The sequence below is a fragment of the Meriones unguiculatus genome, chromosome 10 (genome assembly GCF_030254825.1).
Source record: "Meriones unguiculatus strain TT.TT164.6M chromosome 10, Bangor_MerUng_6.1, whole genome shotgun sequence".
Lineage (NCBI taxonomy): Eukaryota > Metazoa > Chordata > Mammalia > Rodentia > Muridae > Meriones > Meriones unguiculatus.
Genome location: NC_083358.1, coordinates 102046314 through 102063758, shown reverse-complemented (window position 1 = coordinate 102063758; position 17445 = coordinate 102046314). Strand labels below are relative to the sequence as shown.

At 45.4% G+C, this 17445-nt stretch overlaps 1 protein-coding gene and 1 long non-coding RNA gene across 3 annotated transcripts in view; both read left to right on the top strand.

Annotated features, from left to right (window-relative positions):
- The first annotated feature begins 977 nt into the window (after positions 1-977).
- On the top strand, positions 978-8259 carry LOC132657070 (uncharacterized). The gene is made up of 3 exons (XR_009594914.1): positions 978-1026; positions 7074-7150; positions 7575-8259. It is a non-coding gene; the product is annotated as an uncharacterized LOC132657070 (long non-coding RNA).
- A 3566-nt stretch (positions 8260-11825) lies between these two features.
- Positions 11826-17445, top strand: part of Trim33 (tripartite motif containing 33) — a 97399-nt gene continuing 91779 nt past the window's right edge. For both annotated transcript variants that reach the window (XM_021653345.2, XM_021653344.2), the window contains exon 1: positions 11826-12467. In XM_021653345.2, the coding sequence (XP_021509020.1) occupies positions 11942-12467 (526 nt within the window). In that variant the 5' untranslated portion in view covers positions 11826-11941. The remainder of the gene's footprint in view (positions 12468-17445) is intronic.

Here is a 17445-nt window from a genome sequence, read left to right as displayed (position 1 = left end):
TGCTTCAATATATACAAATCAATGCGTGCAATAGAGAACATTTAAAGACACGTTGATAAGAGCAGAAATAACCTTTGAGGAAGTTGAGCGTGGCTTCACGTTAAAAACCCTGAAGAAACTAGAAATAGAAGGAACATATCTCAGCATATTAAAGGGTGGACCCCACAAACCTGCAGCCGGCGTTTTACTAAATGGGGAAAACTGAATGGGCAACTGAAAGCATTTTCTCCAAAATCCGGAATGAGGCAAGTGTGACCACTGTCTCTGCTGTTGTTCCATGTCACGTTGAAAGGCTTGTACAGTGGAGGTTGGGGGATTGGCATCCTTGCCAACCACACCCAGACAAGAGATTACAACCTGAAATATATAAAGAGCCGAGGAAAGTATTGGAGCTGCGGAGATGGCTCTGGGGGTAGAATACATACTGTGCAGGAGTGGGGCCTGAGTTTGGATCCTAGCACCCACGTAAAAGCCAGGTAGAGTGCTTGTCTAACATATGTGAGACTCCAGCTCAATTCCTGTTAGTTCCCAGCAACAACAATAACACACATACACACACACACAGGTGTGGGGGCAGGCAGACAGACATGAAAGTGGAAGGGAAAGTAGAAAGAGGAAGGTGCAGTTAGTTACTTTTCTTTTGTTTTGATAAGACAACATCATGAACATGAACACAAGTTACAGAAGGAGGCGCTTCGTTGTGCCTCACAGTTCCTGCAGGGTAGGTATACAGCAACTTCATGGCAGGGAGCAGGGCAGCAGACAGCCTGACGTGGCACTGCAGCATCAGCCGAGAGCTGATCCTGATCCACAGACAGGAAACAGAGTGCATTGAAGATGGCCACCTAAGGCCATCTCCAGTGGCACACCCCTCCAACAAAGCCACATCTCTGAATTCTTCCCTAAGGGTCACCAGCTCAGAAGCAAATATTCAAATGCCCAAGACTAATGGAGGACACCTCATTCGAACTACTGGAGAAGATCAAGAGAAGTAGGAGGTGGGAGGGAGACAAGAGAGAGTAACGGGTGAGATGAATATGATCAAAATATGCGATGTGTATTATGTTCTGATAAAACAATAATTTATGTGTATTTATACTAACAAAATAGGAGACGAAAAGAAGGTAATAAGTGTGAGGTATTTTGTGGTTTGGGGTTTTTTGCTGCTGTTGTTTTCAAGACAGAGTTTTCTTTGTGTAGCCTTGGCCGTCCTGGAACTAGCTCTGTAGAGCAGACTGGCCTCAAACTTACAGAGATCTTTCTGCCTCTGCCTCTCAAGTGCTGGGATTAAAGGCATGCACCACTATGCCCAGCCACTAGGCACTCTTTATAGTAACAACAACAACAACAACAACAACAAAATGTCAAATTTTCTGTATGCTGGGACGTTCCAGTCCTTTCTTATTTCCTTTTTTCATTTACCTTTTTTGTGGGAGGGAGTGGGGATGATGGGGTAGGAGCTGGAGACATGGTTCGATCATTAAGATCATGTAATGCGGGAAGTGGAAAGATGGCTCAGGGATTAAGATCATGTAATGCTTTTGCAGGGAATCCAAGTTCCATTCCCAGCTTGTAGGTCAGGTAGCTCATAACTGCCTGTAACTCCTGCTCCAGAGAATCCGACACCTTTTTCTGTGGACACCTGAATTCATGTCCACACACCCCACACAAGCACCCATAAATACATATATATATCTCAACTTTGTGTGTGTGTGTGTGTGTGTGTGTGTGTGTGTGTAGGGTAGGGGTGGGGTGCGTGAGTGTTATGCTATGTAGTCCAGTTCCTGGTCTGGAACTCCCAGTCATCTTTCCTCAGCCCCTGAAATATGAGTACAGCATACATCACTCTTCAACTTTGACTACTTTCTTTCATCCTTGTCACAAACAGCTTATTGCATTTGCTGCAATTTATGTCTAGCTAGGAGTGTGTGTGTGTGTGTGTGTGTGTGTGTGTGTGTGTGTGTTGGAAGGTAGTGAGTGATCTTCTAATAATGTAGGCACTAGAACAATGAAAATCTGAGGACTCTCATAAATTTGGAGTGCATTGCACCAGTCTCTTTTATTGATGGCCGTTCCAAGGCACAGTGGCCTTTTGTATGCACGGATCAACTACACTATTTACAGTGCTACAGTGACTGCTCAAAAAACCAAATCTTTGAGTGAATGGGTAATTATCCCCTTAGAAACCCACTTGTGTTTATTTTTTTGAATAGTGCACTTTAAAAGTTACATAATACTGATTTGTTGCACTCTTCACCTCTAGATTCTGGAAATAAATATTTTTCACATCTTTCACAATCAATGTCACCTTTTTTGGTTATCTCAAGTATATGACAAATGATGTCATGTTTCATTTGTATTGTTTTCTGTGTAATTTTTTCATGGCTAATATACTTTGCACATTTTTCTCATATATATATCATTTATTTTTATTTTTGTGTAATTTGTTCATTGTGGTTTTATTTCATATTAAATGCTTTTTTTTTTCTTCCTGAGACAGAGTTTCTCTGTGTAGCCTTGGCTGTCCTGGACTTGCTTTGTAGACCAGGCTGGCTTTGAACTCCCAGAGCTCTGCCTGCCTCTGCCTCTTGAGAGCTGACATCACAGGTGTATGCTGCCATGCCTGGCTGCTTCTTGGCTTGTTGATTTTTAGATATCTTACTACCCTAATGTAATTAGTATGAGACAGCCCATGCTCTTCGGGAACAAACATGGTCAGCCCTCTCTTAACACTCACTATTGCAGCTAAAGCCTCCTGGGTGCTCATCTCTCCTTGTGGCTTCCAAATTGCTCACAATTTTCTGAGGAGCCTAGGAAGCTTACTCAGCTGAAAGAGACACAAAGTCCTCATCTATTCCAGCTCCTTCAACCCCGGGCCTTTGCACATCCAGATAAAGTCTCCTGAACTATCTCTAGACAGCAGAACATGAGACCCTTGCCCCTTTTTTCTGTAAGGGCCTAGTTTCTCAGGAGTGGGGTATCTATACCATATACCTCTCTTTTGCGGGTAGGGAAAAACACGTATGCAAACACACATGAGTGGGTTTGTGGGTGCGCGCGCGCACACACACACACATACACACACACGAACACGTACTAAATAAATATCAAAACACAAACAACTTTAGACATTATTCTAATCATAGCTAGGCTATGTCACTCCAAGTTTCTCCTGGAGTGACACGCCTTCATGTCCGTCATCTCAGAGATGGTATGGACAGGCCCACCATGCTGGGAGCAAGGCTTGGTGAGCAAGGTAAGTGATCAGCACCTTCTAATTCTCTTGGTGTGCTTGCTCATGCCGACAGAGTCCGGTACCAGACCTTGATTTCATCCTGGACAGGCAGCTGTTTGTCACCCTTTTATTGTTCTAACATCACCGGGATCTTGATGTCTCTCTGATGAGATGGATGTCACCTACCCTTTATCGGAAGGAACAGTGCTGTTTGAATGTCTCCAACAGCAGGGGGTGAGGAGTCCCTTGGGTCTCTTGAGCCCACAGCTGGGTCTAATGACAGACATCATGCCAGCGAGGACATGGCTTGGGCCCTCCTCAAAGAGTTTTTGTTTGTTTTCAAGACAGGCTTTCACCGCCTGGCTTTGGTTGGCTGCAAGTTTGCTATGTAGACCAGGCTGTCTTCAAACTTACAGAGATCCTACCTCTGCCTCCCAAGTACTGAGATTAAAGGCATGTGTCATCATATCCAGCTAAAGAGGATTTTTTTTTTTTTTTGGAAAGAGTTTTTAAGTAGCGTTGAACTTGCTATGTGGTAAAGAATGACCCTGAACTCTTGATCTTCCTGCTTGCATCCCTCAGGTCCTGTGAGTAAAGAAACACACCTGTGATTATAGACATGCTTATTTTTATATGATCCTGGGACCCACCTAGGGTTTTGTGCATGTTAAGCAAGCTCTCTATTAACTAACTTGTATCACCAGACCTGATATATGCTGATTTTTTTCCCCTCTATGGTCTTGGTTTTTTTTTTTTTTAACCTGCATCCATCCATCCATCCATCCATCTACCCATCCATCCATCCATCTATGTGTGTGCTGGGGATTTGGGGATTTGTTGGAATTAATGTGGTTTTTTTTTTTTTTCTACACCTGCTCTAGCTCCCAAAATATGATATAGAGACCTGTTCCATTTATTTTAAGCTTTGAGCTTATTATAACTGGGCAGATGCTGATCCATTCCAATCTGTCTGAGCTAGCCTGGCCTACCTCCCAGCCACATGTCCTGTCACCTGCCCTCTAGTCTCACCTTGGCCACCTCTGTTCCATCCTTGTCCCCATGGGCTCCTCCATGGTGACCTCCTTCTCTTAGCATTGCAACCTCTTCTCTGGCAACCTTCCTGGCCTGCCCTGGCCTGGCCTCATGGCTACATCATGGCCTAGAGACTTTCTTCTTTTCCTCCCTCTTTCTCTCTACATGGGACCCTCAGACTGGGAGCAGAAGTCCCACCTATTCTCTTCTCTGCCCAGTCATAGGCTTTTCAGCTTCTTCATTAACCCAATCAGAGATAACTGGGGAGTCATTTTCACACAGCGCTTGGACAGGAGATTCCTCAATAGCAATGACAATACCAGAATCTCTTAGTTTTTAGCTCACTGCCAGTTCAGCAATTAACAGAATATATAGAGACACACCTTAATACAATGTGAGTGAAGGTCCCCTATACAGGGATTGAAGCCAGGGCCTCCACAGGCTAAATATCTAAGCACGTTTTTACTTGACCATTGAACCATACCCCTAATTTTTCCTAATCTTTCTCTTTTCCCCCTCTAACTTATTTATTTATGTATTTAGTCTCTCTCTCTCTCTCTCTCTCTCTCTCTCTCTGTGTGTGTGTGTATGTGTGTGTATGTGTGTGTAATAGAGGAGAACTTGTGGGAGACAGTTTACCTCTTCCACTGTGTATATTCCAGAGGTTAAACTCAGAGCTCATGTTGTCAGGTTTGGCAGCAAGTACTTTCACTCACTGAACTATCTCAACAGCTACTCTCAGTTTTTAAGAAGGGAGGAGCAAGCCTGTCTTAACTTTATTTTCATTTCTATGTGTGTATGTTTGTGTGCGTGGCTGCACACACGAATGTTCTTGGGAGGTCAGAAGAGGTCATCAGATCCCCTGGACCAGCTGGAGTTGCATGTTTGTTGAGTGACTATGTGGGTGCTTGGAAGTAAAACCTCAGCCTCCCTGCAAGAGCAGCCAGTGCTAACTACTGAGCCATTTTACCAGCCCTGTACTCAAATCCACAGTCTTAGCTTTTGTTTGTTTGTTCTATGTTAAATCCAGACATTTCCCATCCCAAATTTATCAAAAACATTCATCCCAATTCTCTTTTTGCATCTTAATGTTCCATCCTTTCATCTTTAAACCTTAAAGCTTTCCAAAAAGCATTTGGAAAGCAGTGAGATAGTCAATGTTCCAAATTTTTTTTGCTGTGTATGAAAAGCCAGCTGTATGATCATGTATTTCATAATTCAACTCTTCTCATGATCTGATAATAATATATAGGTAGTCCTCATAGCAAATTACTACGTAACTTTTATTTTAATAAAATAATTTTCTGCTTAATTAATTAAATTGTTTTAATTAATTAATTAATTAAACATACGGAGGATTGAGCATACAGCCTAAAACATGTTAGGCAAGCATTCTACCATGAGCCCCATTACTAGGTCTTTGGTTTTTAGAGACAGTTTCTCTGTAGCCCAGGCTGTCCTGGAACTTAGTAATGGGGGATATGGAGCCTGAACCAGCCATCCTGTGTAACCAGGATAGGCCTCAAGTGGAGAGACTGGGACACCATCTCATCCACAAAACCTCTGACCTACAGTTTGTCATGCCAGTAGGATGTGCTGGGACAGGAGCCTAGCAGTTACCATCAGAGACTTCATCCAGCAGTTGATGGGGGCAGATGCAGAGTCCCACAGCCAGATGTTAGGTGGAGCTGGGAGAGATCTTTGGAGGAGAAAGAGGAGGGATTGAAGGAGCCAGAGGTATCATAGACAGCACAAGAACATGACTCACAAAACCAGCTGATGGGATTCCAATGTGCTCTCAGAGATCAGGGAGCCCACATGGGTCTGACCTAGGTCCTCTGCATCTATGCTATGGTTGTGTGCCTTGGTGTTCTTATGAGATTCCTAATAGTGCGGGCCAGAGCTGTCTCTGACTTTTTTGTTTGCCTTTGGGACTGCTAGGTTGCCTTGTCCAGCCTTGATGTGAAAATATGTGCCTAGTTTTATTGTAGCTTGTTACACTATATTTGGCTAATACAATAGAAGGTCTACCTTATTCTGAGGAGAGGTGAAGGGGGTGGATCTGGGGGAAAGGGGAAGTGTAGGGGAGAGACTGGGGGTAGAAGGAAGGGAAGCTGCAGACAGGATGTAATATGTACTTTATAAATAAAGTAAAATATAAAAAATAAAAATATCAAAAAGAAATACAAACACATAATGAAGTCTATCACCTAAAGTTAGGCTTTATCTTACTGACTGCACTTACTGACAATCGAGAGGCATATCTAACAAAGAGCTGATCAAGTCAGGGCCCTCTCTGAGGGGGTACTGCCTGAATAGATGATGGTGGGAACGGCCAGTCCAGCTAAATAAGAAAATGTACAGGATCCCTAAGGCAAGGAGAGTGTGGCACAGAGAACCCATTGAAGGCCAGTGAAGCTACGAGGGAGCCAGGAGAGAACTGGGTAGTTAGAGACAGCCTGGGCCAGATCAGAGAAGGCCTTGGAAGCATTTAAGAGCTTCTTTTTCATGTTAAGAGCAGTGGGAAGGCATGGGGATGGTGGTTGGGGGAGCAAGGATCAGTTTCCTCCTAAATAATTATTGCAGCCTGGACAAGGATTTCAGAGGACAGTGAACACAGATTAAGTCAGTATTGGTCTAAGGGTAGAAAGTTGATTGCAGAGGGTGACTGTGGAAATGGAGACAAATGGAGAGATCTGGACAAATATTTGGGAAATGAAACTTGAAAGAATGGATAATATATTTTGCTTTGTTCTGTTTCGAGATAGGGAGATAGGGTTTCTAATTCATGTTTCTTCTCCTTGAGCCTCTCAAGTGCTGGGGTTACAAGTGTTGGCCCACCATTCCTGGCAGGAGCAGACTGGACCGGAGGAGTCAGAAATGGTATGCTGCAAGCATGACCCGCTCTATGTTCAACATAAAGGAAAAGTATTTATCATTTAAAAAGTTTGTAATTTCTTGTATGAATGCTTGTTTGCATGTACATGTGCAGACTGTGTGCACTTGTCTGTGCCTGCAGAGGCCAGAAGAGAACATCAGATGCCCTGGAACTTCAGTTAAAGGCTACTGTGAGCTGGAAGCTGAACCAGTCTTCTGAAAAAACTTGTTCTTAACTGATGGGCCATCTTTCCACCTCCCTTAAGTTTATTTGTGTGTGTGTGTGTGTGTGTGTGTGTGTGTGTGTGTGTATTTGAGTGTCTGCCATGTGTGCTCACGGAGGCCACAGGCACCTGATCCCCCAGAGCTGGAGTTACGGTCAATTATGAGCCAGCCTGTGTGGATCTGAGAATTGAATTCTGGTCCTCAGGAAGAACACCATCCTTGATGGCTGAGCCATTTCTACAGCCTTCAGTATTTATTCTGAAAGTGTCTACTGGAACCCAGCGATCAGTACCACCGTTGCCTGTGGTTGGGAAGGTGGGGCAGGAGGAACACCTGCATGGAGGAGGTGCATCTTCTGCATGCTGAGTCTGTGGAGCCTTCCACCAGTGAGAAAGAAGGCAGTACCGGAGGGCCTGGACTTCAAAGGAAAGATCTGGACGGACGTAAAATTTTGGGAGTTGTCATTCCACCAACAGTAAATGAACTTGTGGCATGAATGAATTTGTCTAGGGGAAAATGACTGAGAAGAAAAACTCAGAAGAAAAAGTCAGGATCTGAGAAGCTCCAGTATTTAATAACTGTGCACACAAAAATTTAGCTTAGTAGGCCTGTTTGTTCAAACTGTACACATTCTAATGAAAAGCTCGTCTTTAGGCTTCCTAGGAAATAATTCGGAGTCCTTGAATACTCTAATACTCTAAAATGAGTTTCTTCTGCTTTCGAAGTGGCCATGGTGTACTCTGACTTCTGGGAGGGTAGAGTCTGAGTAGCTGAGAGGTCACAAGGGCACTGCATGCCTATGAGACTGACTGCCAATAAAAATTCTGACAGCATGGCTTCGGTGGGCTTCCTGGTTGTCGGCACAATATACATGTTGTCACACATCATTGTTGGAGACTAATGTAACTGTAACACAAGGGGACACCTGGAAACTTTGAGCCTGTCTTCTGCTGGACTTTGTTCCCCATGACTTTTGCCTTTGATGATTTTTACCTATTCCCCTCAACTTTATAAATTGTAGCAGACATTTGAAATTCTGTAGGTCCATTCAGCAAATCACTGAGCCCAGAGCTGGTACTGGGGGCCTCTGACACAGTGTGTAACATGGAAACAGCAGTTCAAGTGGCATGAGGAAAGTCATGGGAGGCACATGGCATGAGAGCCAAGGAAGCAATTCTGGAAGAGGGAGGGAGCAGCGTTAACCCCCCCCCCCTTGAGAAGAAGGTGAAGGGTTAGACAGGTACACTGAGTGCAAAAATATAGAAACTACAGTATTGGTGAAGCAGTCTTGGCAGAGTGCTATGACTGGAAACCTGGCCAGTGAATTCAGGAATGAGTGGAATATGATAAGATAGAGACAAGCATGTAAAAAAAAGAAAAAAAAAGGAAAGTTAATTTCATCCGTAATTATGATAAAAATGCATTAACTTTTTTTTAAAATAAGGTTTCCTCTTTTTTCACATCCTCTTTAACATTTGTTTTCAGTTTCTTGATGACTGCCATTTTGACTGTGGTGAAATGGCATCTCAAAGTAGTTTAGTTTTAATTTGCATTTCCCTGATGACTATGGAAGTTGAATATTTAAAAAAAAATAGTTATTGGCCATTTATTTGTATTTCTTTTTTGGAAAGTATCCATTAACTCTTTGATGACTGGTCATTTAGTTGCTTGTTTTTTTTTTTTTTTTCTGTTTTTGATAACTCCTGGTTACTAGTCCCTGGTCTGAGGAATAAAGATTTTATCCCATCCTGTGTGCTTTGTTCTCTGGTAGCTTCCTTTGCCTTGTACTCTCCATCTGTTGACACCTGGTGCTAGTCCTGTGTCACTGTTCTGTTCAGAAGGTTCTTGCCTAGCCTAATGATTATTTAATAGCCTAAGATAGTGAATTTGTACTATTAAAAACCATTACAAAGGCCATACTATTTGAATTAGCAATCCTATTCAGAAGAGTCCAGTTTGACGTTGCACTCCTTTAATCCTGGTACTGGAGAGGCAGAGGCAGTTGAATCTCCATGAGTTTGAGGCCAGCCTAGTCTACAAGGCAAGTCCAGGACAGCCAGGGCTGTGTTACTCAAAAAGCCAAAAAAAAAAAAAAAAAAAAAAAAAAAAAAAAAAGAAAAAAGAAAAAAAATACTATTCGGAAGAAATAAGAAATAGAGATGTGTAAAGTATGACCACAGTACTTATCATAGTATTGGTTTAAAAAAAAAACCAAAAAACAGAAACTACTTTATTGATTAGCAATAAATACCCAATGCATTATAATACATTTATGTAGCACTCAAAATCTACTTAGTGTCTAAATTAAGATATATCTTACTAATTGTAAGAGTTAGGGATGTCTGAAAGCCTGGTTTGGTGGTGCATGCCTGTAATCCCAGATCTTGGGGAGGTGATTTGAGGCCAGCCTGGTCTACAAGGTGAGTTCAGGAGAGCCAAGGCTACAAAGAGAACCCCATTCTCAGGGTTGGGGGGTTTTGGGGGTGGGTAGTGGGTGTGGGGTGGGGAACCAAAACCAAAACCAAAACCAAACAAAAACCATTAGGGATGTTTGAAAGCACTTTGTAAATTAGAAGTTTCTGCTTAAATACTGTTGTATTTGTTATTGGAATACCAATGTGCTTCTCAGTGATCTTGGAAATACAGGAAAGCTGACAGATAATGATTAGATGCAGAACTCCTATCTATTCTCATTCATTTGATATTTGGGATTGTCAGATTTAGTGACAAAGCATCTGGACGTTGTTCTTTGCCGTGACACACTTCCTCCCAAAGGCCACACCTCCTAATCCTTTCAAGCAGTTAGTTCCCAGGCCGCCAACCATTCACTTAAATGAGCCTGTGAGGGCCATTCTTGGTCAAACCACCACACCTCTCATTTCATCCTCTGCTTGCTCCTTTCCTGGTTGAAGTCATTCCAACCACACGGACTCCAGGTTGCTCCTCTACTGAACCAAGAATCTCTATTTGCCTCAGGCCCTTTGTATTTGCTACCTGTTCCTCTATCTGGGATACTCTTGTGCAAGCCAGGTGTCTTCACCTTATCCACAGAGCCCTTGCTCAATAAGCACTAAACCTTTCCACCCTCCTTAGTTTAACTCCTTAGCATCCATGTTCATCCACTAAACTGTCAGCTTCTTGAAGGCAGAGAGCCTCTTTGTTCCAGCCTTGCAAAAACCCCAGCTTTTGTATCTAACACAGTAGAGATCAGCAGAAATTTTGAAGGAACTGATGAAAAACGTTTTGTTTGTTTGTTTTTTTTCTGTGAATTTAAGGACTCACTCAAATAAACTTTCTGTAATACTACCTACTGTCCAGATCGGACTTCTGACACTGACGTTAAAACAGCTGTTGCTAATACATACATTTCTCCTCCCTCATCTCCTTTCAGAGGCAAAGTGTCCCCACCAAGCCTAAGCAGGCCTTTAACTCAACCAGTGTTCCTGCAGGTGGGCACTATATCATGTGACACTTGGACTGGACTCGCAGCACTGGGGAAGTGGAGGTCAGACGGCGGCCTGAGGTAGAGGCCCGATCTCAGAAAAATAAAGCAAAACCCTTTCGGACAGCTTCTAAAACCGAGCTTATGAGGACAGTGGGCTAGCTCGCCCAGGGACGCCGGGTGAGACTCTCAGGATCTAAGATTGGTCAGAAACGTGGTCTCCCAAACTGGCACATCAGCCGCAGGGGCGTTTCGACATTCATCTGCTTTCCAACTTCCTGATTCTGTTCTGGGGTGTGGCCCTGGCATCTCTGTTTAGGAAAGGCTCCTTCGATTGGCTTTCAGGTAGGTAGCAACGCCGGAGAATCACCTTAAGAAGCTAAAAATAGCTGCTAGGAGACTTCTTTCTCACCGGGGGAGCCTATTTCTGGAGCCCTTTCGGGGGGTGTGCGTGCGGGGGTGGGCGCTCCGCGCAGCCGCTCTCCGGAGCCCCAGCCCTCCAGAGATCGCGGTCCAGCAGCACCAAGCGAGCACCCGGGCGCTCCCTACCTCCTGGTCCGTACCAGGAGGCCCTCCAGCCCGCGCGCGCGGCAGGTGAAGCCTCCGTGAGGCGCGCCCGTCGCTGGGGACGGCGTCGCCGAGGGGACGCTCGCTGTCCCTCCCTTCTCCCCCACGCCCCACCGCCATGTGGGCGCCAGCAGCCAGTTCCACGCCGTAGGGACCCAGCTCCACCAGCTTCAGGCTTTAAAAAAAAAATAAATAAAAAAGAAGGAAAGAAAGAAAAAAACCTCCTTCAGAGCTACAGAGCCCCGGCTCTACCGCACCGCACCACACCGAGGCCCGGCCCGGCCTCGCGGACCGCTCCGCGTGCGCGCGCCGCCGGAGTTCCCGCCTCCCTCCCGGGGGGACGTCGGCGCGTGCGTGCGCGCGCCCCGGCCTCCCGCCGCGCGACGCGAGGGCGGGGGCGCCGCGTGCGCGCGCGCTCCCGCGGGTTCGCTCGCTCGCTCGCTCGCTGCCTCGCTCGCTCTCGGCGGCCGCTCTCGCTGTGGCTGCGGCTGAGGCTGGGGGCGGCGGCGGCGGCGCGAGCGGCGGGCGGCGCGGGGCGGTCCGGCGGGTTCAAAGAGGAAAACATGGCGGAAAACAAAGGCGGCGGCGAGGCGGAGAGCGGCGGCGGGGGCAGCGGCAGCGCGCCGGTAACCGCCGGGGCCGCCGGGCCCGCGGCGCAGGAGGCGGAGCCGCCTCTCGCCGCGGTGCTGGTGGAGGAGGAGGAGGAGGAAGGCGGCCGGGCTGGCGCGGAGGGCGGTGCGGCTGGGCCCGACGACGGGGGGGTGGCCGCGGCCTCCTCGGGCTCGGCCCCGGCCGCCTCGGTCCCCGCGGCCTCCGTGGGCTCCGCGGTCCCCGGGGGCGCGACCTCGACGCCGGCCCCGGCTGCGGCTTCGGCCCCGGCCCCGGGTCCGTCTTCGGGGCCGCCTCTCGGGCCGCCGGGCTCGCTCCTGGACACCTGCGCGGTGTGTCAGCAGAGCTTGCAGAGCCGGCGTGAGGCGGAGCCCAAGCTGCTCCCCTGCCTGCACTCCTTCTGCCTGCGCTGCCTGCCGGAACCGGAGCGCCAGCTCAGCGTGCCCATCCCCGGGGGCAGCAACGGCGACGTCCAGCAAGGTGAGCAGCAGGGCCGCGCCCGGGAGGGTCTGGTGACGCGGGTGGGGGTGTCCCCGAGGCTGCGCGGAGCGGGCAGTGTTGAGAGGTCTCAGGGACGAGAGCCCCGGCGCCGAGGCCGGTTACCAGAGAAGCTTGCATCGCCGGAGGTGCGGGGAGGCAGGAGGGAGGGGTGCCGGCTGCGAGGGGCTGGGGGAGGGGATGCTGCGAGGGAGGTTTGAGGCGCTTCTGCAGAGGGTGGCCTCACGGAGACCGAAGAGGGGTGTGCAAACCCCCCCCTGAGAAGTGTTTCTGGGTGGAAGGGCCTGGTCCGAGAGAGTGTGGTCCGATACGGGTTGGGATGGATTGCATTGGATTGGGGAATTGGCCTGTTGTCAGGAGAAAGAACTACCTACCGATTAAATGGTAGGAAAAGACATTGGAGGTCTTGGGGTGAAAGAAGGCCCCTGGTGACATTGCAGTGGGGAGCTTGGTAAGTGATAGGAGTTGTGAGAGGCATGCATGGTTAGGGGAAATCCTTGGATTTGAGGATGAAGAACCGAACTTCGGAGGGAACAGAGTGTTCGGGAGAGTTTGTCTTGTTACGCTCTTTCATTTGTTCATTTGTTTGTTTGTGTTGAGAGCACGGTGCTAGGACTGAATGAAATACTCCGTGAGGATGTCATTCCGTCGAATGGGGGAATCCTGTGTATAACCTTGCAGCAGTAGACGTGGGGTACCAGTAGACGTGGGGTACCGTGGTTGTGGCATAATGGATGGAAGGTCTGGGAAGCTTCCTGGTAAAGGAAGTCCTGGAGCATGGTTCTCGAAGAGTGATCCTCCTCTCCGTGGGGTGGATGATGTCCCCGGCACAACTCTAAGTGACTGGTGGAAGTTCGGTTCTGTTAATGGGCTGAATACTTAGGCGTTCGTCCTTCACTTTCGGAAATTGTTAGCTTTGGACGTGTTTTGGATTTGAGGTTCTGTTTTGGAATTTTCCGTTTTCCTAGAAAGATCTCTTCTGTAGTGGTCTAGTAGGGTCTAGATTAGCATGTTCTTAAGAAACGGTGTTCTATGTAGAAATTAAATAATATATGAATGAGGCATAGAGAACATCTTCTAGTTTTTTGTTAGGTTTTGTGACAAGCTTGTTGCTAAAAGGCTTAAAATTTCAAAGTGTTTGAATTAATTTTGGAACTACAGGGAAAGGATTGTGGACTGTGCCAAAGGGTTGGTTGGAATTTATCCTGTAGACCTTCCTGAAGGGTCTCTCTTATCCTAGGCTGGCCTCAAATTCTATGTAGTGGCTAGGATGACCTTGAACTTCTGATCCTGGGGCTTCTGCCTAAGTTCAGGTATTACAGCCATCTGTGCACCACTACTCCTGGTTTTATGCAGTGCTGGGTGATGGAATCGGGCGGGGGTGGGGATTCATGTGTGCTAGGTAAGCACTTAGCCAATTGAACTAGCTCAACTCCTGAAGAGTTGTATATCAAGAGGGGAAAAAAAATCAGATTTGTGATCCAGAAAAATGACTCAGGGCACTTGGAGGGATGAGGCTAGAGGCAAGGTTTCAGGTGGGGACCCCAGTTAGGAGAACCTTGGTAATGATCTAGGCAAGAACTTTTTTAGAATGAGTAGTAAAGACTGATACCAGATATTAAATAAGGGCACATTTGGTATCAGGGTAGGTATTGCTTCGTGAGAAATGCTGAATTTGGGCTTTTCCCTAGGATTTGGACTGATGAATTATTTAATAGCCTTATTTTTCCTCATTTGTAGAATAGAGACAGAGATACATACACTGTAGGGTTGGAAAAATAAAGAGAGAGAAAATGTAAAACAACTAGTACATGGTAGTTACTCACAGAATGACAGCCAGTTTATTGTAGAGGAATTTTAATCTGGCAACATGGCTACTCTGGCAAGGGATCATATCCAAAGACCTAGGTCTGAACTACAGACCTGGAGTACAGACACAACCTTAGCATATAGTCTTTCTGGCTGGAATAAAGACATGACACACCTCTAATCCCTCTGCCTGGAATACAGACATGCTTTTGTACAAAGCTTTAATCCCAAACAATGATGTCTAGTAGAGGGACAGACAAAGTGACAAATCAGAGAAAAATTGGACAGAGTGAGGCAGAGATAGGACATGCCCACATCTCAGGAGAACAGACAGGAAAGAGAAGCTACTTAAGAGCAGTGCAGAGGGTACAAAGGAGTAGAGTACAGTACAGGAACACAGTAGGTAGAGTTCATGCAGTCAGTACAGTGCAGGCTGGTGCAGCTTGATTGAGTTCGGTGTAGGCCGTTTGGTTTATGGAGTTCAGAGGCAGTTTTCCCAAGCAGAGAAATTCAGGGAGAAGTGGAGAGAAGCCAATTTGAAAACATTTTAGACCTAAGTTAGCAGATGGAGACTGGAAGCTGTAGCCTTTAAGGTCCAAGCTTGCAGAAGATTAAATTGAATGGGGCTAGTAGCTTCCAGGCCTCGGCCTAGGGATATTTAGATAGAAACACTCTGGGCTCAGCCCAAGCCATAGATCAGTAAAGCATGGGTTCAGCTCTCATCTAATCCTCTCATCAAAGGAAATAAAAACAACATTTACAGTTTATTACCAGTAACTCAGTGTAAGTAACTATAGAAATGGAGGAGAGTAGTGAGATTGGTGTAAAGCAGATCACCATTGCTAGATGAATTTCAGGTTTTTTGTTTGGTGGGTTGTACCTCTATTTAAGTAAATTTTAGGCACAGAGTTAGGTATTGGTGATGCAAGGAGGATATGATGATTTTATTTTTGAAATCTTACTGGAACATACAGGCAAGAATGTTAAGAATAAGTTTCCTTTTTTTTTTTTTTGTTGGTTTGTTTTTAGAGACTGCTTCTCACCCTGGCTTTTCTGGAACTCACTCTGTCTAGGCTGTCCTTGAACTCAGAGATCTGCCTGTCTTTCTTTCCTCTTTAGTGCTGGGATTAAAGGTGTGAACCACCACAACCCAGACAAGAATATAGTTCTGATCTGGATGTGGTGGCATATGCGTATAATTCCATCACTTAGGCTGAGGTTTGAGGAATGCTTTTGAGCTCAGGCCAGCCCGGTTTACATACTGAGTTCATAAAGAAACTCTGTCTCTCTACATGATGACAATAACACCAAATAAATTGAAAATTAAGTTTTGGTTGACAGAGATACTGTCAACCAAAGTGATAATAGGTGTAAAGAGTGTAACTGCTTATGACCCTGAAGAGCACAGTGAGTAAGACACATGAGATTCAGTATTGTGAAAGCCTGTGTTGAGGATGCAGTAAGTGGGAACCAAAGATGCAAATGAATCTGACTGATTAGCTGAGGGATTAAGGTTACAAAGTTGGCTCTGTGAAATTTTGTGAAGGAGAAAGAATAATCTGTTAATTCCCTCAGTTATCTACCCTTATGTTTTTGAACGAAAATAAGTGGAAAGGAGTGAATGCAGTTAAGTCTTTTTTTTTCCCCCCTCTGGACTTTTCTGTGTAGGTTTCTCTGTGTAGCCCTGGCTCTCCTGGACTTGCTTTGTAGACTGGGCCGGCCTTCAGTGCCTCCTTCTGCATTGATCACAGGTGTGTGCCACTGTGCCTGGCTAAACACAGTCATTTCTAGATAGTGCTAATTTCTAAATAATGTTACTTCTGAAGAGTAGCCAAAACAATTTGAGTATGGAATCAGCCATAATTTTAGCCAGGCATTCTAGAAAATATTTTGTCAATAGTAATTTGTGTATGTACCCTTTGCATTTCATAGCAGAGTTAAAATCTAATTTTTTATTTGTTCATCTCTATTTCCAATTAGAATAGTATAAAATATTTGTTTAATAAATGGCTTTTGAACAAGTAAGAATCATCTAGAGCATGGTTCTCCACCTCCTTAATGTTGTGACTCTTTAGTACAGTTCTTCATGCTGTGATAACCCTCAACCATAAAATTACTTTTGTTGCTACTGTAATTTTGCTACTGTTATGAATTGTAACATAAATATTTTTGGAGACAGAGGTTTGCCATAGGGGTTGTGACCCCCAGGTTGAAAAGCACTGATCTAGAGGAATTAAGGAGATGGCTCAGTGGGTAAGAGCACTGTGCCTTTTTGTATTTTCCAAGGCAGGGAAGTTGAATCCAGGGCCTTAAAAAGCATTTGAGGCAAGCTCTCTACTACTGAGTTATACTTCCATCTCTTGTCTCTGTACTTTTATTGTTGTTTTTGAAATGGTCTCATGTAGTCCAGGCTGGCCTCAAACTTGCTGTGTAACTGAGGATGGTCTTGAACTCCCTGATCTCCCAAAAGCTAGAATTACAGGCATGTGCCACCAGACTGTACATATACTTTCAACATCTCCTCCTGAGATTCTGGTGCAGACAATATTTACCATATTTTGAAGAATTTGGATTTAAATTTTAAAAAATTTAAAAATTTATCTTACAAGTGTTTTGTCTGGATGTGTATGTGCACCACATGCATGCAGTGTCCATGTGGGTCAGGAGAGGGCACTGGAGCCCTGGAAATGGGGTTATGGTGGAAGCTGGTTTTCACTTGGGTCCTCTGCAAGAGCAGTAAGTGCTTTTAACTATTGAGCCATCTCTCCAGCCTCTGGACTTAACTATTTTGGGGAACAAGTCTAATTTACTGTGAGAGCTTTGGAAAATCAAAACTAGTTCATATTTGTTGAATCTCAGTAGTGAGCCATTAAAAGTGCTTTTGTGGTTTAAAAAATGTTTGGTGCCTTGTCAGGTTGTGTCAGAAAAACTTTCAGTAGTGTGTTATGAAGTAGCAGTAGAAATACAAATTTTATTGTTGCATCTGAACAAAAATTTCAGATAAACTTTTTCTTTTTTTTTATTTATTTTTTATTTACTTTACATCCTGGTTGTAGCCCCATTCTTCCTCCCCTCCCATTCCCATTCTCCCTCCCTTTCCCTCAGATAAACTCTTAAAGAGGAGACCTGTTTGGGTACATTTGTGATAGCA